This window comes from Alligator mississippiensis, chromosome 1 (assembly GCF_030867095.1).
Source record: "Alligator mississippiensis isolate rAllMis1 chromosome 1, rAllMis1, whole genome shotgun sequence".
NCBI classification, from domain to species: Eukaryota; Metazoa; Chordata; order Crocodylia; family Alligatoridae; genus Alligator; species Alligator mississippiensis.
Window position 1 is genome coordinate 6193337 of NC_081824.1, and position 20331 is coordinate 6213667.

Below are 20331 nucleotides of genomic sequence, written 5' to 3' on the forward strand. Positions count from 1 at the left end.
ATTTCAGCGGCATCTCAGATGGTAAGACATTAAAGCACAGCGCCCGTTAAAACAAGCCACGCGCTTTGTACACTGATTGCAAAGACGGCGCTGCTAGAAAAACACCTTCCCTCGATGGCTTTCAGCCGGGCGGGGGCAAGCGGCCGCCGTAACGTGCGCCGCTTCAAAGACAGAGAAAGAGCCGGCGACCGGGGCGCTCTGCAGGGGCGCGAGGGGGCTGGCGATGAGCAAAAATGAAACTATTTCCTGGAAAATATTTCCCAGGAGTTTTCACGGCTCTCAAATCTCATTTCTTGGCACTTCTTCCTTCTCCAGAAGGCCAGATTTGCACAGAGCTCTTTAAACTAAACATCACATGTTCGACGTGTTTCATGACACGGCAGCAACTCAGCTGCCTGCGGCCGGACCGTGTTGCCATCGCCTCCCGTGTCCCATCAGGCAGGCGCAGACGGCCTGCGTCTATTTTAAGTTTATGGTGGGATCTAAAATGGGAGCCTGTGCCTCTAAACCAAGCCAGGACACGTGTAAATGGGCAGGTGACGTTGCACGTTACGCTCGGACCACGTTGAAAGCACTTAAAATGCAAGGAAGGGCACGTTAACGCTGGTTAACGCCTGCTACGTGCCCTCTGAGCATCTCATGGTTTGGGCAAGGGTTATGTCTGGGCCGTGCTACCCTGCTTCGCAAGGGTAACTTCAGTCTGCTCCACCGAGATAAAACAAGCGCCCTGCGGTCCTCCAGCATCCTAGGATGCCCGTCTCGCCCCCGGGATACAGCCCAGGCTCCCAACGACACCCTTGTTCACTGACTCCGCAGTGGCAAATCATGAGTTGTGCAGGCAAGGAATGGTATTAGCCCTTGAAGGCCAGTGACTCGTGGCACGGTCCAACTTGAACACAGAGTTCGTGCAGGCCGAGCGTAACGTGGTCCTTCACCCGGAGCCCTTTTGCTAGAGGTCCGGCCTAGCTGGGAGGGGGGCTGTGGTCATCCCTGTGGGACCAACACGAACGTTTCAGCTTTTGTTAAACAAAAATAAATTCTCCACGGGGGTGAAAACACAGGCTGGTCACGTTTTCAAGGTCAAGCCAGGTAGTGGGAAGAGCAGACAGACGGATACGATTGCTCTGGGGTGTCTTGCCATAACTGCCCCAACCACAGGCGTAACAGGGGGGTGTCACCTGCCTGGGACCTTCCTTTCTCCCACGGCAGGGCCTGAGCCTGGGGGAGGCAGTGGGGCACCAGGTACGCTGCTGACCCCATCTTAACTCAGCGGAGAATGGCGTAAGGAAGGGCTGTTATAACAGAGCACTTTGTCTCTCCCGTGGGGAGGCTTCATGGCAGGCAGCTGTGAGGGACACCTTCAGCAGTTCAGAGAACGGCTCGGGGGCCGTCTCCCAATCCTGCCGCAACGTGAGGAGTGAGGCCGCGGGACAAGGCTAAGGGCTGCCCTCTTCAGCAGCAGCTAGGCTTTCAGCTTTAGTTAAGCAGGAAAGGGAGGGCTGCCCTCTTGGACCACGTCCATCCAGCCCTGAGTCTCGGTGCTCCCCGACGCTGGCCTAAAGTTTTGTCGGTGCCCTTCCTTTCAGCAAGGCCCGGACCTCTGCTTCGCAGCTCGCCTTTTAGTTTGCTTGTCACAGAGGAGGGAGCTCCTGAGGGCCCATCTAGTCCAACCCTTACCCGAGGCAGATCAGCCCTGTGCAAACCGACATCTGAACTCTGCATAAGACGACTGCCGCCATCCGTGACACAACACACCCAGCACCCCAACATGCCACGGGTAAAGCAGGGGAACCGCAGCAGCCAACATCCTGCTTCCATGAAATGTTGCCAATGCACGCTCGAGACCACCCCCCGCCCCCGTTACAATGGGAGGCAACTCCCCCAGTCCGTACCAGTCCGACCACAGGGTAAAGCTCCTTCCTGACCCCAAATATAGCATCAGTCTGACCCCGAGCGGAGGGGCAAGTCTCTCTAGCCGGGACCCTCCGGCTCTAGTAGGAGCCTTGGCACAGCCCAGTCCCCATCCCCAGCACCTCCGAGGAAGGCTTTAAAACACCCCGACACACGGGGCAGAAAGAGCCGTGGGGGCGACCAGCAAAGCCAGGAGCCTGGGAGCCCCCATGGCAGAGCGCAGGCATCGCTCGCTACACCTAGATCATCCCCCACCAGTGGCTGCCCACCCTCATCGAACACCTCCAGCAATGGAGCGTCTGCGCCTTCCCCGGGCGTCTATCCCGCTCCTGGCACCCGCTGTTGAAAATACAAACAACCTTAAGGCACCTCCAGACTCAGCGGGGAGGAGTTGCAGGCCGCTCAGGGTCACGCTGCCGCATTTAGGGGCCTGTACCCTCTTGCAATTGTGGCGCTTGCTGCCCGAACGCTCCCTCCGGGTGCAAGGTGTTGCTGGACCCGACTGGGAAAGGAAGCGGATGGGGAGGGTGGCTCAGGGCGCGGGCACACGGACAAGTCATTGCACAACCAAGAGGGGCTGGTGTTTCCCTGTGCAGCAGCCATGCTGTAGTAGCTGCCCTCCTCGCCCAGCGGATGAACGCCGACCTGCCCTAGGTCAGGCCTCAGTGCAAGAGGAGCGAGCTGCTGCAGGGCAGCTTTGATGTCCTGTGGGCACTGGGGCACTCGCTGCAGGGCAGCTGCGGTGCGGCATCTCCATGCTCTTTCTGCTACCCGGTGACCGGTTTGTGCAAGCGGACCACTGGCCACCTCTGACCCCGAGAGAGACAATCCTGGGCTAATCCCTCTCCTTAATCGCTCTCGTCCTCCGGGACCCATACAGGGACGTTTGCTGCCACAGGAAGATAAACTCTGCAGCGCTCAGCAAGGGCTTTTGCAGACTGCGCACGATGGGCGAGTCGTCCCGCAGGCCCAGGCGCTGCGCCCTCGAAGAGGAGCTCATTGACTTGCAAGGCGGCAGCAGCAGCAGACGGAGAAAAAAAAAAGAAGTTTCCTGCCACGGAGATGGATCAATTCTACAATCCAAGATTCCCGACTCCGTCAAAGCGGGTCATCTCCCTCCTGCCAAACACGTGTCAGTACTTGGCAGCGCTTATGTCTGCAAACAACTCTTAGGAATATAAAGAAGTCTCCATTAAGATGCATCATGACTCATGGGCACCTTCACTTAAGCTCTTAAAAGTTGGTTCAGCTCAAAGCTTGCACTCAAACAGGGTGGTGGAAGGGAGAGCTAGCTATATGGCCAAAAACCCCATTGCACTCCAGTGTGGCGGGCGAAACGGGTTCTTCCTTGTTAGCAGGTTTACAGGAGAAAACCATTGCTTGCACCAGGCTGACCTACAGTCATAGATAGTGAGGGTCGAAGGGAGCTCAGGAGGTCACATCTAGTCCAACCCCTGCTCCAAGCAGGACCAGCCCCAACTCCATCATCCCGGCCAAGGCTTTGTCTAGTTGGGGCTTAAAAACCTCCAAGGATGGAGACTGCACCACCTCTCTGGGGAGCTTGTCCCAGTGCTTCACCACCCTCCTCGTGAGAAAATTCTTCCTAATATCCAACCTCAACTTCCCTTGCTGCAGCTTGAGCCCATTGCTCCTCTACCTCTATGCATGGGTGTCTCTCCGAGGACTGCTAGGGAGAAATAAAACATGCAGCGCAGTCAGTATCTCAAAGACTCTCGGCTTGGTCCAGCTCGCCTCCACCCCAGCCAGCGTCTCGCGCTCGGTACTTGCAGGTAGCGGGAGCGTGGGTGAGGAGCTGGAGGAAGGGCAGGTCTGGTAAGACCCAGGTGATTCGGGTCTGTCGGGACAGCAAGGCTGAAAACTCCCTTTGAGGTCCCTGCATGTGCTTGTATTCGCTCCGCTTACGGCCAGAGGGCTGGAGCAGCAGTGTCTAAGAGCCCGGCTGGGAACCTGCATCTCCGCCTCTCAGAAGTGGGGACCTCGCTTTGTCTTTGTCAGCACCAGCCTGGATGGCTGCAGAGCAGGCGCGTGCAGCCCTGTGGCCTCGGGGCAATCTGGAAACATCAGCCCATGCACGGCGGAGCAGCCCAGGGACTCAGCATTGCTCCCGGCGTGCCACGATCTGCCCAGGCTGCCCACGTCTGCATCCAACGGGGGGTGATGCTTATACTCGTTCCAGCTCTCTGGCTGCTCCCAGGCTGCCACAACGCTCTGCACAGCCCCTGGCTTTTAAGCCTCCTGCAGAGGCGCTGGGCATCAACGGGGCTGTGCCAATGCTCCTGCTAGGACCAAGGCTGGACTTGCCCCTGCGCTCAGGGTCAGACCCACACTGCTGTCAGGGTGAGGATGCAATGTTACCCCAGGGCCAGATTGGTACAGACTGGGGTGGGGAGGGTTTGCCTTCCTCTGTAGCGGGGGCACGGCCTCTGCCTGGGATCTCTTGCACGTGTATTAACAACCTACCGTAGAAGCAGGACGCAGGCTGCCGCGTTTCCCTGCGGCAAGTTCGGGTGTGATGTCTGGTGGTGTTTCAGGATCAACGGTAGTTTTGCAAAGGGGTCGGAGAATGGGTTTGTCCGGGCTGGTTCGGACAGGGCTGATGCTGCCTCAGGCAGGGTTGGGTAGATGTGAGCTCCCTTCCAGCCCCGCGGCCCTGGGATTTCTTGTGCATGTCTAAAGTCTTGGTGACGGGCCCCTTGAAGTCTCGAGAAGGGGCAGGGCCTGCATTTACACTATAAATATCCGATGCCTTCCCAAATGCCCCCATGCCCTCTCCCTACCTGGGTGACAATAAAATGATGATGGATTAATTTAGAACCAAATTCAGGACAGACGGGGTCTCCGTGATCCTCTGCTACCGACTTCCTGCCAGACTTCGGGCAAGTCAAATCACTTATTTGCCTCATTAGCTACACCTTAAAACACATAAAAGAGCAGATGCGCCTCAGGCAGGGTGTGAGGCTGTGTGTAAAGCTCCGCGATTCTCCACAGGTGATCGGTGAGCTCTCGGCGGGTTTGCTGCGTGTTTGCACTAACCGCTGTATCACAGGGGCTTTGTCCATGACAGGCTTACCGTACATCCTTACCCGCGTTCAAATGTGTCACCATCGTTCTCCCGATTTAGTGGAACGGATCCACTCACGTTGTGCAAAAAGCTGCCCCAGTAAAAACCAACGTAAGGTAGAAGCTGACAAATCCCACCGCAGCCCAGGTACGAGACGAGGCTGCACGATTAACGAATCAACCCCGTTCCTGCCAGGGGATCGACTCCCAAATCCCGAACGCGCGGGGGCGGTGAAAGAACACAGGAACAGTGCTTTTTCCAAAAAGATTTGCAAGCAGCTTTCTTTTGGGACGTGCGGGCATCGTCGGTCAGACTCGGCCGTGCGTTTGCAGGAGCGCTCTCTTCCGGTACAACTCATGGCACGGAGGAGGTGCAGCTCTAAGGTGCCGAGTGGAATCGCCCAGTACGGAGGGCAAAATACCATTCCCGTTCCTTATATTTGGCTGTAGCTTCAATTTAGAGACGTGCCCTACCACCATATTTTCTCACATATAACACATGCACCCTTTTCTCCTAAATCAGCACCCCCCCCCCCGAATTGGGGTGCATGCACTAACCAGGCCTTTCCTCCGTCTTCACAGCCTTGAAGGCCCTTTTGGCTCTTTTCCAGATCACAGATCCACCCATAGAAACCAGTCTTCAGCAGCACCTAGGGTTTCAGCTTTAGTTAAGCAGGAAAGGGAGGGTAAGCCAATTGAAGACTGGGTTCTGTCCCTGCTCTCTGTAGCTGTAACTCTGTCATAACTTTTTCCTCTTCCTTTTGGCTTTCAAAATCAAGGCGTTGTTATATTCCAGGGTATGTTGTACACGCACACACACATGCACTCACGCACACACGCACGCAATGCAGTAGTTGTAGTTGTGTCGCATATCAACGAGCTTGTGAACACGTACTAGCTTCTCTCCTCACATCCATGCGTGTGGGCAGCACTGACAGATCACTCTGGTTTTAACTTGGTTTAAACAAATGTATCCTTCAATTCATCCCAGCAGCAAATGTCCTACCCTCAACCTGAACAGTCTCCAAAAAATCTTTCAAAGTATTAAAATATTTTGGAAGGGTTTTTTTTTTAATCATTAAAATCACCTTTTCTTCCCAGAAGATGAATTTAGCAGTGAAGTGTGTTGCATGGTGTCCATTCAGAACAGAAGATGATTTTCCTAAGCCCTGAGCAGGCATTTGGACTAGTCGAAAACTAAATGTTTTAAGAAACTTTGGTGTTGCCGTTCTTTTTTATTCTTTGGCCAGTTCACTTCGTAGAGAGGTCAGGGATTTTTCTAGGCGATATCAGCCAGGGGTGAACTAAAACACAAGAGTTATTCTCTTAATTGCAGCAGAATTTTTTTTCGTGTCTGGTTATCACCGATCAATCTGCGCCATTCTGGGAGCGCGCTTAAGGGTTAAAGCTGGGAGCCCCAACTACTGTATTTCTGCAAATCCAAGATGACCTTGAATTTAAGAGGACGCCCCAACAGATCCTACATATGGAAAATTTATAAATTTGTTCTAATCTTCCATGTATTGAATACCATTATCGGAGGGCTTCTGAAATGCATGCTCCCCCCTGCTGCAGCGAGGGGCAGAGGTGGCCGCGCCGACCCCAAACCCAGGTGTCGGGGCTGGAGTCAACGTTTCCATCAAGAGACCCGATTTTGTCTGCTGATTTACTCTGGGAGCTTACCTAGGTCACTTCTGGCCCAATATCTGCTCTGTGGGACCAGGACTTCTGGGATGAGTCTCTCCCTCCACCCAGATGTAGAACAGACCCGAGACTATGGCGGGGCTCCCCGCATCCTCTGCCGTTTGGCCGAACACTTGGAAAGCGGTCTGAGGACGACGGACGATATGTTGACCATTTGAAAATGCGGCCATAAAAAGCACAAGATGGCTAAGATGCAGCTGCAGCCTGGCGTGCAGATGTTGTGCATTAATAGCTGCCAACAAATCAATTAAACCCGATTTGTGGCTTCGAAACACTCAGAAAAGACTGGACTTGCAAAATAACGGTGGCTTCTTTCGTTCTGGAGGAGGAGTTTATTTAGATACTGCGGGTCACACCGAACGGATGATACAATATCACAGGCGTTTAGTATTGTACAACAAATCATTAAAAACTTTACAGCTCATTACAAAGTATCTTTGGATTTTAGCTCATTTAAAAGTACATCAAATCAACGCTTGAAACCACAGTCTAAATCGCCACTCTTTATATACAGACCCACGACATTTACAGAACAAAACAAATCAACCGAAGAGACGTGTTTCCGAAGCCCCCCGCGACATTGCAATCATTAGTGTTGAAGATCAAGCCCGAAGGTACGTTGAACCTCACACGCCGCCAGGGCTTGCGTTCGGTAGCTACTACCGCGCGCTGTGTCGGGAGGAGCGATGCTGAAAACTGACTGCCTTCGGCCACGCCTGAAGTGCGGCAGTAGCTTTTGAATTCATAACCTGGTATTATTGCTGAGAGTATGGCTCGTGTGTTCACGCTTAGCGCGAGGGGCAGAACGGCACCTAATGCGCTCTCCCACTACAGAGACACGGTCCTCGCATTAAGGAAGCGGTTGCAGAAAGGTCTTTCCCTCCTACTCAGATATGTCTAGTACTTCCCTGTGCCACGTCCCTGTGCCCTCGCCGAAGCGGCGCTCTAGGACTGGGCAGATGCACACAGGTGAGACCACGCCGGGGTGCCCCTCTGGCACCCCGCGCACCACCCCGGTAGTCTCTGATGTGCTTGACAGCAGTCGCTGGGGATGACCTGGGACATTTTGGGGGGTTGGAGCGTGTGTGCAGACGTGCTGCCATCATGCAGGTGTGCTCCAAGCTTGGTCCTGGGGGGTGGGAAGGAAGTGGGGGCTGATGTGTGACACACACGCCTCCGCCAGGACAGTGCGAGGGGTGTGCAAGTCCCCCGCTGGGCCCCGCCGCCTCCCTCCACCCGTTTCGTTCGGCCGTTCAACACGAGGGGTCCAGGGAGCTGCTTTGGGGGTGGCCCCGGAGGTGTGCTGGGATGTCAGAGGCACCTCACAGCTGCCAATGAGCAGGGATCCTGGTTTTCTCTGATAATAAAAATCCCAAATTTTCTGATTTAAACAAGTAACCCAAAATCCACATTCTTCCATGATTAAAATGAAACACCACACACACAAACGCGCGCACATATACTATTATATATACATATACACACACAGATATAAGCACACACACACACGCATATACACACACACACACAATGCATATACACACACACACACACACACACACACATATATAAGTGGCATTTCATTTTAATCATGGAAAATTGTGGATTTTGGGTTACTTTTTCAAATCAGAAAATTTGGGATTTTTTTTTTTTAATCAGAGAAAACCAGGATTCATGGTAATTAGACACAGCCACATCACAGGAGAAGTGCGTCTCTGAACGCCAGCTGAGGTTTTCTTTGGGAGGAGAGGTGTGTGTGTGTGTGTGGGGGGGGGGGTGCACACGTGTGCGGGGGGGGGGTTACCAGGAGGCGAGAAATCGGGACACTTATTGGTTGTCGTCCCCGCCATCAAGCCGTTTGCACTCTGTAGTGTGAACCGCCTACACTTATAACGCTGAACTAAAATGACAGGAAAGCAAAAGCCCGAAGACTTCAGGCCAGGCCAGGCCCAGGTACGAGGGATACAGGTACGGGGGACGTGGCCCAGGGATAAGGCACTGTTCAAATACATAGTTTTGTGCAAAGAAGAGTCGACAGTACCAGAGAACAGCAACGCGAGCTCGAGGAAGCCCCGAGGACCCTGCTGCCCTATGAACAGGTCTTCACGAACAGCGTACGTCATGTAACCGCTCACGTCTGATCCGCAACAACCGTGGATCCTCGATCCGTGGCAGGAAAGGAGAGGGGTGCTAACTGTTTCCAAGCCAAGCCCAAGTGCATTTGTTTTCCTCAGACGGTCCCACGTGCAGCACTGTCACCACGGCTGACCCGGCTGTCCTGCTGCTAGACTAGACCACGTACAACCGTAACCGTGAACCAAGGCCCCTCAGGAAGCCAAAGGCGGTATTTCAGCAAAGGAAGGGTCAAGACACCGTGGGACTGCCGTGGGATCTTCTGAACAACGCAGAGGAAACGCTTGGCTTTGCTTAGAAGAAAAAAACACGAGGAAGGATACTTTTGGCTGCCTCGGGACAAACCACCACGTCTCAACTTCACAAAAACCTTGTACCACGGGCAAATACGTGGAATTACAGAGCGGGTAACATGCGTTCAGACCAGCACATTTTCTACTCACTTTGAAACCACGCACGATTTCCTATTCCTAGAGACTCAGCCATTGCAACCGGATCGAGTCGATTTAAAAAAAGAAAACGTAAAAAAACCGGTGCAGACACGTTAGAGCCGTTACTACGGGGTTTTTAATACAGGAGTCAAAACGTTTTCCTGCGTAAAGTGCACGAAAAAAAATCTTGCAAAGAAAAGTGCATCGTTAGAGATGCACCGGTCTCAGCTGCTGGACTGTTCTAGCTAAAAAGCCAAGCTGCCGCCAACGCAGGCCTAAAGTTTCTCCAGGATTTTTTCCAGAAGGATTTTTTTTTATTATTAGTATTGCTTTCGTGAACTTGCAACTAATTGTCTTGGGTCTGGCTGGCAAATGCGATAGCGGAGGACAGCAACCTGACCTCAAACTGCTTTGAATAAAAGGGACCTGCATACTCACTGTAATGAGATTTAAGAAGCATCTTTAGGCATGTCGATAGGAGGAAGATAATGGAGTTTGAGAGCTTCTGGTAAGAGCACACCATGGTAGGGGCTTTGGGGGGTTTATTTGGGGGGCGTTTTTTGAGTTTAAAACACCAGAGGCACAGACTGAAATGATATGTAAGAAAACTGCAATTCAATTGGGAAGGGTTGGGACGGAGTCGGAGCGGAGGGTTAGTTAAAAATGCAATGAAGTGTCTGTGGGCGCGTCTACACGAGACGCTGAATGAGCACTGGACTAATTCTAGCTGGCAAAAACCGAGCTAATGTGCAGTAGATTAGTCCACTGAGCATTAAGCATCACAAAAAAGCATTCGTTTGCATTAATGCGCAGTAGCGCTGATTATGACGCATTCAGTTAGCGCCTGTTGGTAGCTGTGCTAAGCTACTGCGCTGTAATTATGGCGCATTAACGAACGTGTAGACGTGCCCTGTGCGATGAAAATTGAGACACACTGAAATGCTGGTAAGAGGTTTCACTGGAGCCGGGATGCCACCCTGACCATGTGACGAGGCCCGTGCGTTCCTTCATTAAACACAGCACCACGATTTCTGTGCTTTCCTAATGAAGGGAAGGCCTCGTCTAATTTAGCAGAAATATAAGAGCAACAGCACAATTTATCTCAGAAAAGACAGGGATTATTTTCCCTGAACACCGTTAGCCCTACCCTGCTACTCTATAGCACGCAATACTGGATAGCGCCCATATCATCTCAGCTGACCTCCTGAGTTCCCTTCCAACCCCAATTTTCTACGATTAGGGAAACGGATATCCTGTCCATAACTAGTTAGGATAACCAAGGCAAGCTCCTGGAAGCTGCCAGACTTTCTAGCCTCCACCCTGCTCCTGAAAACATTTAATCATGTCTGTACACATGATGGAGTGTGCACGTGATGAGTGTGAACACGGGCTACGCTGGAATGGATGGCAGGGAAAATAAACTGTGAAATACACCCCACCACCTGATCCTTTCACTCGGGCTTGGTGAAAGCAGCCAACCAGACCTGCTAAAAAGTCATCTGAAAGTCTTTCCAAAAGGCAAATCTTAGGCGTCAGGAAGGGATTCGACTGGTCACGACACTGCCTTCCAATCATGGGACTAGTTAAAATAATAATAATTAAAAGTACTTTCCACAAGGAAAGTTGGGACGCTTGACAGTCCTACGAATCTGAGAGCTGTATTCTGACCCATTCCTTTTTTTTTTTTTTTTTTAATTTCAACGACTGATTAGTTTCTATTTTAATTTTATTCCTTCTGCATAAATTATATTAATTACAGTCAATCAGCATAATCGTCTCCTTCGCTAAGCATCTCTTACCTCCTCTGATGACAATGTCTCTTTCCCTTGGACCCCCGAACCAGATGGCTAAGGCACTTAGACACACATGTGCGGCTTGGACAGAGGCTGGATACGTCCGCATTAAGGTTTAATCATCAGTCTTGAATCCTGAACCTTCCTCGCAGAGGATTACGGACATCTGTTGCTCGAGACGTCCGGTTTACAAACAAAACATAAGCAGCTGGGAATATTTCAGTCTTACGGGGTTTTAAACTTTACCGAATTGATTAGAAAAAAATATATATATACACACCACGGGAAGTTAAATACCAAGAAAAGTGATTCAAAATAAATTCAAGTTTAAAGAATGAAAGCCAGTCCTAACACGCTCTCCCCTTGCCCCTCACCTTCCCCCCCACCACTTCAGTTATTCATTTCGAGGCAGAACATGTCAAAAAAGTGATTTTAGGAACAAATCGATGGTGAGGGAGAAGGTGACTGTAGACAGAAGTAAGTAGAGCTCCTCTGTGCAACGACTGGCAACCGATGATTGTAAAGCGCAAGTATTTTATTCTCTTAAAAAAAATAAAAATAAATAAAAATAAATACCACTGGGTCATGTAGTTAGAGAACAATAATTCTCCAACATTATAAAGCTGTGCAGGGAGCCCAGCCTGTCTTATGGGGTGGGCAGCATGTCACTAGTAGATCAGTACAGACAGAATCGGGACCAGCTTTCCCAAACGCCGAGGCGCCCGAGAGCACGCTGATGTCTTTGCAAATATCCAAGGGGCAAAACTGGAGAAACAAGGAAAGCAAGATCCCAGAGCGCCCCTGGACAGGGAGGGAGAGGCAAAGAGATTCTGTCATGTAGCAAAAATGCTAACTAGTTTACGCCTATTTAACGACACTTGAATACGCATTTGAAAACAGGATCAAAAGTCACCGAGAAGGTGGGATTAGAATTAAAGGCTTAAATCTCACTCCCACTGGAGTCAGCTACAAAAAACTCCCGTTGGCTTCAATAGGAGCAGAGATGTTAGATCTTGATTAGAAACAGGCACCCGTTCTAGGTCGCGTTAAGAAAAAGTTAAGTTTTAAGTTTCCTTCTTGGCCAATCTGAAGTCCTTACAACCATTCCTGGTCCTCGCTACTGCCCCATACAGACACCGCTCTTCCAGCCCTGGAAGATGGAGCCCTGCATGCTGCATTTAGAACGGCCAACCTCGTTTCAAGCAGTACGGTATCATGTTATAGCTGGGTAAATAAGCCTGATCGATATTTTATAGCTGCTGGAAACTCGCTCGCTACTTCATAGATAGTATAACTTCGTATAAACTTCGAATAACTCATTTTGCCCTTTGCTCTGCGACGGGCCGATCAGCAGCACTGTTTACACACACACATACACGTGCAAACACACACATACAAACTTTCATTGTTTGAAATAAGCCACACGCCGAAGTGTCATAATTCTCGCAAGGAGCTTAAACATGTAGATTGATCACCACGACCAGGCAAAGATTTAGCAGGTCAAGCACCCAAGCAGGGAACGGTAAGTTCCTCCATTAGTGTTTGCCACAAACGAGAAGGTTACCAAGGCTGGTTTCGCACTGCCAGCGTAGCCGAGTCGAGCCCGTTGTCCGTGTGCCGTTTCGCCCGAGGCTGTGTGGCCTGCGGTCCTCTTTCAGTTAGCCCAAGATTTCCTGTTCTCTGTATTCTTCTGCATCTTCTCTGGTCGAAGGGCAGGTGCTGCTTCCGACTTGGCCAGGGCCGTCAGGGAAGCCAGGTTGGAGGCCGAACCCGAGAAATTGCCGCTCTTGCGGTTCTCCGACGTCGCTCCCCCTTGCAGCCTCAGACCGGCGCTCCGCCGCCTGGCTGCTCCCGTGGCTTTTTTCACTCTGCTTGGTTTCACGAGGAGCCCGTAGCCCGGGTTGCACTTGAAGTACTGCTTTCCCCCAATGGAGCCGTCGTTCTTACCTAGAACAATGAGAAGAAAAGGTTGCAGACGGTGAGAAGGTTGCAGACGGTTCTCCAACAACGTTTGCGTGCAGCGGTGACCAAGAACAGCTGATAAAACATTGGGCATCATTAAGGGAATCGAAAAGGAAACCACTGTCGTGCCACTATACAAATCCCCATCTCGAATACGGTGGCCTCCACAGCTCAAGAGGGATGTAGGGGAACAGGAAACGGTACCCAGAAGGGCAACCAAGGTGGTCGGGGCAGGGAGCTGCCATAGTAGGAGAGGCTAAAAAAATGTTAGGGCTCTTCAGTCTGGAAAAAGAGGCTAAGGGGGGATATGAAAAAAGGCCTATACAGCCATGAGTGGTGCGGGCAAAGGGAACGGGAAGTGGGGGAGAGGCAAAGGGAATAGGGGGCCGGGTCCTAGCATCTGCCTTCCTCTGACCCCGAAATGGGTCATTTCGGCCCAGAGTTAACAAAGACAAAAAGGTTGCTGATTGCTGCTCTAGAAACATCCCATGCAATCCTCCCTCTAACGTATCTACTGCTGCCACTGTCGGAGAAGGACCGGGCTAGGACCACTGGTCTGACCTAGGATAGCACTTACGCCCCATTTGCTATAAAAAATGGAGTTTACCCCATATTTGCTAATTGTTTCATTTCTGGGAATCCCCAGGGGACGGCGTGTTGTGATGTGTACTATCTTGACAGTCATCGGAAAGGACTTGATAAGCGAATCAACCGACCGTGGCACTTCAACATTTTGAGAGTTACAGTTAGGCAAGACTTTAGGACAAATTTTGAAGGAAAGAACAATTAAAGATAAGGAGGAAAAAGCGGGATAAAACGCAACTTGGATTTACAAAGGTAGATTGTGAGCAGCTAGCTTCAGCTCTCTCTCATGAGCAAACTGCTTTTCTGAGCAAGACAAGATGCGGTCGATCTAATCTCTCGGGAATTCAGGAAAGCATTTTATAAGGCAACACATATGAAAAATATTAGTTAGGCTGGAGAAGATGAGGATTGGCACATGAACTGAGAGACAGGTGAAGAAGGTGCTAATGGGGAGACAGCAACACGTCGTGCTGAAAGGGAAATTACTGGGCGGCAGGAAATGAAAGGTCTTGGCACAAGACGACACGCTAAAAGTACAGAGCGCAAGGTAATGCACTTAGGGACTAATAAAAATTTCAGCTATAAGCTGGGAGCTCAGCGGTTGGAAAGGACAGAGGGAGAAAACAGATTTAGGCATATTAGTCTATCACGAGATGACGGTGAGTCACTAATGCAACGTGGCTGCGAAAAACGGACGCAATCCTTGGATCTATCAGCTGAGGTGTTCAAGGAGATAGGGAAATATTCATGCCTACGAACGAGGTACGAGGTGTTGATGAGACCTCCTGGAGCATCGTTCAGCTCTGGTCACCCCCATCCCACGAAAGAAGAATTTGAGCCATTTTATCCAGAACAGGTACAAAACAGAAATAGAGGGAGTATCAGGAGACCAGGACGAGACCAGAAGAGCGTGGCTCATTTAATCCAGCAAAATGAATACAAAGAATATGAGAATCATAGAAAGTGAGGGATGTAAAGGACCTTGGGGGTCATCTAGTCCGACTTCCTGCTCAAAGCAAGACCCTTCCCAACTAGAGCATCCCAGCCAAGGCTTTGTCGAGCTGGGATTTAAAAACCTCCAAGGAGGGAGATTCTCTATAAAAACACGGAGGAGTGAAACACCAAGGGGGGGAGAGAGCTATTTAAGTTAAAAGATGATGTTGGCCCAAGAACAAATGGGCATAGACCGGATAAGAATAAATACGGGCTGGAAATCAGAAGAAGATGCAATTGAAGAGTCCTCCAATAGAAGTCGTGGGAGGCAGGAAACCCAAGCTGTTTAAAACGACTAACCTGCGTCACTTTTTTAACGAGATGTATTTACATGGCTGCCTAAGACAGGAGGAGCCTGGACTCGATGATCCAGGAAGAACCTTCTGGTTTCACGGCTCACGTTCCTGAAAGCCGGCAAATGCAACTACAGAGATATCAGGCAGAAACAAAGGCCAGGTGGCTGTTTTATGGAGACAATTAACATGGAAGCGAGTGGAACGATTTCCTTTGCTCTCCCCTCCGCCACCGATCCAAGGGAGTTCTTTGTACTCAGCCAAGATGTTAAATAGTCAGCGCAGCTAACCAGCCACAGACGAAACATCTGGAGGGAGGGGAAAGAAGCTATTTTAAATAGCGTTTTGGCCTGATCTTCGGAGTCAACGACAGACCGAAGCCAATGGGAGCTGCAGTGGCCATCCCGCTAGCACCTCCCAACTTCAGGCCATTTGCCTTTAGCGCGCTTGGTGCCATCCTCATCCTTCCCACTTCCATTTCCCACTCAACAGCACGTTTAATTCAGTCTCAAAAGGCACTGTGCCCTGGGCACCATAAGGAGACAGATTTCAACCGCCACGAACTACAGCAGATCTTTGTAGGTAGCCATGGGTTCATTTTTGTTTGGCTGACGCTCTCCCGTCCTCGGTGACGCCGTCCCCTGGCCACGGACGCTGTATACCGATGGCTCAGGCTAGGCTTTGCTGTGGCAAGTTATCCTTCCTCCCTATTCCCCAACCTAAAATTTACGGCAGAGACGTGAACTTCCTTCAGAAAAACTGTTTCGAGAGTCTGGCAACTTGGAAGTTATTTCTTCATCCCCATGCCCGTTTCCGCGTGGATTCGGCTTTCCCCAAACGGAAGGGGCTGCGTGATCCATGAACCAACAGCGTAACCATCAGAGCGATCTCTTCCTTTGAGAGCTGGGTGGGCATTCACCAGAAACGTGAATAGCGTGCAAGACCCAGAGGGCATGGGGAGGGAGGTGAACTTCCCAATCTACAGAAACGAGCCTGCAAAAGGGCTTAGAGAAGAAAAATAAAGCAAGGACAAAGACTCTTTCAGGACGGAGAGCTCGGGCTGGAACTGGAGAGAGGTCAGAGCCGCAGACTGCTCCTCAGGACACGTAAGCTTTTAGTGTCTTTCAGCAGCGTAATCTGAGAGCACTTTATCTGGTTTAGTTTTTACCCAGCATCAATCTGGACAGGGCAAGGCTGTGGCTTATTGCAAAGGTGAAAATCTTTGGATACTTTTAGAGCAAATACTGCTTTGCTGAGAGGCCTCCGTGTGATAGGGGAAGACTGGGATTTTTTGCCTCATCTCATCTTTGAAGAAAAACCACCCAGAAAATCTCGTGGAGAAAGACCCGTGTTAGCCCACTCATGTTCAAAGGGAGACGGCGTGCCAGCAACATGAGTGACACCGGATGGAAAGGAGAGATGTTGAGAAACTAAAACAGAGGAAGGCTGGTCCAACTGTATTTAACTACCTCTAGAAGGGACGTCCATCCATCCAAGGGCCTGGGTGCCCATGCACAGGGGAGAGAAGATAGGCGCCCTTTTCACACAGCGAACTGGTAACGATTCGGGGCTGCCACGGACTTAAGGGGAATGAGTCTCTAAGCTCTGGGAGCGCTAGCAAAGACTACTCCACCATGGCACCCATTCGTCCTTCGCAGAGCTCAGGCCGAGCCCCTCAATCTCACTTCCACACCAGCCAGCCCGGATCTGCTCCAGACATGACCGGGCCTCCAGCAGGAGCAGCAACTTGCCTTCACCAGCAAGGTTGCCTTCGAGTTGAAGGATAGAGAAGTGATCTGGAAGTCAGCAGGTAGGATCCTATCCACGCCACCCCATGCAAATCCTTGTCTAACCGATTACTGAAACCATACAGGCAGCCCTGTCGCACAGCTAAAGGCAGAGCACCCTAACCTGCCACATGTCAAGCCGGAGGACAACTTTGGTTACCACGTCCTGCTGCTGGGAAAGTTGTTAAAATACTCTCGAGAGATCCAAGGAAGAGGGCTATCCCCCACAGCTACCGGGAGCCTTGCAGTTCAGTTGGGAGATCCTGTCTCATAGACTGTCTGTTACTCAGGACACGTCATCTTCTATTTATTTTAAATGGTCCTTTGCTCACATGCACTTTTGGGCTTTACTACATCTGTCTCCTCCATGGGGTTGACATGCTTCTTATGCTTATAGACTTATTGTTGGGCTTTGGAAGCAAGGGGGAGGATTAGCTGTTCAAATACAATTCACTGGGCGCGTCTACACATGCTATTAGTACGACACAATGAACTCCAGTGCAGTTCATGCCAGAGTTTATTGCTCCCGGGCGCTGCATTTGAACGTGCATCTGGGACAGCAGCACAGAGCCAGGTCGGAGCAGCCCCAGCTGGCAGCCCTGTGGGGTCAGCCTGCCAGCCTGGGGTCGCTCTGCTCCGGCTCAATGTGCTGCAGCGGGGATGGCTGGGCTAGGAGGCTGATCCAGTGTGAGGCTAGCCAGCAAGCAGGCACTGAAGCACCCTCGTGCCCCAGCCAGCTCCATCAGCATCTACACATGTGCTGTGGCGCACTAAATAATGCTGCTGTAGGGTAGTACTTGCCTGTACAAGTGCTACCCCATGGCAGCATTTATTAGTTTATTGCGGCCTAATAGGGCCGCACGTGTAGACGCTGAGGCTTTACTACAGAGCTAATTAGTCAGCTCTGCAGTAAATGTCTCATGTGGACGTGCTCATTGAAACGCAAGTCTGCAATGGGCTTCCAAGGGAGGTGGTGCTCTCCCCTACCTTGGTGGTCTTTAAGAGGAGACTGGGCAAGCACCTGGCTGGCGTCATCTGAACCCAGCGCTCTTTCTTGCCTGGGGCAGGGGGTCAGACTCGATGATCTGCTGAGGTCCCTTCCGACCCTAATATCTATGAACAAGGAGCTGGTGGAAGTTTGAAAAGAGGGGGGCTGCAAGGTCAGAGCAGAAGACGACTAAGTAGGCAGGGGCATGCTTGCCCCAGCTACAGCTGTCTGCCTGGAAGAGCTAACATGAAGAGAAGAAATGCAGACGACTGATCTCTCAAAGAGTCCCAGAATGCAACTTATCTGCCCATTGTGGGACCTCCTATAACAAACGGGGATCGCTGGCTGTTAAACATTGAGTATGTCGTAACCTGCCACGGAGTGCATCTTACCTGAAGGCAAATCTAGTTCCACACCAACCCACATTCCCTCTTGAAAGTCAGTTGGGCCAACGTATCGAACGGTGCCCGTCTTATTTGTGCCGACCGTGACGTATTCCCCCTCTTTCAGCCAATCTGGGATTTCATTGGCATCTTCAGAATCGGAAGTCACTTCCAGTTTTTCGTCTGCCAGCTCTGCACCATTGTGGCTTGACCCTTGAGAAGCTGGCCTGCTCGTCTCTCCCTCCTTCTGCTCCTCTGGGCTCAACAAGCAAGCCGAGTCTCCCCCCAGCATGCTGCTGAATGACTTCAGCTCAGATGTCCTGACTTTCTGGATTTTGAATGGAGACGCCGTGGTGCTGGGCTGGGACGAGAGGTCGGGCTGCAGTTGTGGTCTGGTGCCTCCCGATTCTGAAACGGGGGCTGGCTTTGTGTGGTCCTTTCTCCTGGTAGCTTGCCCCACTGACTCCACAGCTGGTGAAGTCACTGGCTGTTTGGGCAACAGCTCCTTCTTTGGGGTGGAGGTAGAAAAGTAGGTTTTTGCATCGGTGGGTAAGGAGGCATCATTCGGCTGTTCGCTCCGAGTCATAGGCGAGACTAAGGATTTGGATTTTAGGCCATCGTTACCGTTCACTTCGTTATTGTCCTTAGACCTTACATGGGCAGTTTTCAGCTCAGAAGTGGCTACAGTCTCTCTCTTAACAGCGGGGCAGTTTGCGGTGTCCGTCTGCCCTGGCACGTCAGCAGCAGCAGTCGTCGCTGGAGCGATGGGGACGGGAGGTGACAGGTCACTCGCTGTCGGTGTCTGACCACCCGCCTGAATGATTACATCGCTCCCTGCAGCGAGCGCCTCGGAAAGGGTGGCTGTCGAAACGCTGTGAGAAAAGTAACCGCTAGAGGCTTCGCTCAGGGGACTTGGAGGCCCCTCTTGGGAGTCCTGTGCCTGGAAGTCTGTGGTATGCTGCTGCGAAGGCACTTTGGGCGTCTTTTCCTGGTCCTTCTCTGCCTCTGCAGATTGCACGGCCGCTTCGAACGGTTGCTTCCCCCCTTCCTCCTGGTTAGTCTGAAACAGAAGAGATGGGCATGGGAATGAGAATGGAGCTATACTGTTCAAAACCCCTGGGCTAGGGACAGCAACGGCACACAAACTGGTATCAGTGATTGGAAACTGGTTCAAATCTGGAACACAACAGAAGTTCAGTGAACTTAAACTGCTTTCAAAATGGCCCAAACCGGTTTAAGACAAACCTGGATGGACGCAGTATCAGACTTAACTGATTTAGGTTAAATCAGTTTACTGAACTTCTGTCCCAGATCCCCTCCAGATGCAACTTACCTCACAGTCCCTCAGCATCCCAGGATGCTTTGCATCCCTCCCACCCCCCCCTCACAGGGTGGGTGGGCTGGTCTGGGCCCAAGCTGTCTGTCCCAGCTCAGCAGGGAGGCATGCTCTAGCGCCCCTGGGCTTCTGGCCTGGACCACTGCAGGCATGTGGCTGCATTTCCAGAATCAAAAGCCTGTTCACTTGCTCCTTGGCTCTATCTACGCGACTTAGACTAACCTGAGAAGACCAAATCGATTCAGCCTCGGGCTGTTTGACTGTCTGTACTTAGCCGTAATGCTGACATATGGGCCTTTTGGCAGTACCACAGCCTCAGACTTACGCATGTCCCTGGGCATCTGCCCTGCTGCAAAGGTGCTTGTCGGTTTGTACTCGGAGTGAAAAAACCCGGTGGGATTGTCAGTCCGTTTCTTCCATTAATTAAAAAAAAAAAAAGGGTCCAGGCAAAAGAAATATGTCCCCCAATATTTACTGAAATATTATTTATATTACAGGAATGGTCATTTGCCATTCGAACGGCAGGATTTATTTGAAATGTGAAACAGCCATGATCTATAAGTCTCTTACAGTTATTTGGCTTAACTCACAGGACTGATAAATCATTCGTTTCCAAGTAAACTGCCATTTATATCCCAGTTTTCAAATGACGCTCCTCCGCAGCCCTGCACACTTGCAGAGTATGAAATTAACTGCACCTCCTGAGATTAAGAGCCCATTTTGGTGATGTATTTCTTGGCTGTGAAGTTTACTAAATCCGATAGATCAATATCTTTTGCCAGCTCATGTACTCTAAAAGATTAGGATTGTCTTTAAATCTTTTTTTCGGGGTAGGGGAGGGGCTAGGGGAGCTGGTAGTGGGGAGGAGGACGCAGGAAGGGGTTTGGAAGCGGGTCAAACTTATGCATATTTTACTTGCTAACAAGTCGACCTGCAGTTTTGATCTCTGCT

General features: G+C 51.1%; 1 protein-coding gene across 1 annotated transcript in view; it reads right to left on the reverse strand.

Annotated features, from left to right (window-relative positions):
- Positions 1-7005: 7005 nt before the first annotated feature.
- The window catches only part of KIF13B (kinesin family member 13B), a 178662-nt gene continuing 165336 nt past the window's right edge, over positions 7006-20331 (reverse strand). Inside the window, exons 39-40 of the mRNA XM_006268017.4 lie at positions 18054-19104; positions 7006-13000 (exon numbers count right to left, since the gene is read on the reverse strand). Of these exons, the coding sequence (XP_006268079.2) occupies positions 12708-13000; positions 18054-19104 (1344 nt within the window). The 3' untranslated portion in view covers positions 7006-12707. The remainder of the gene's footprint in view (positions 13001-18053; positions 19105-20331) is intronic.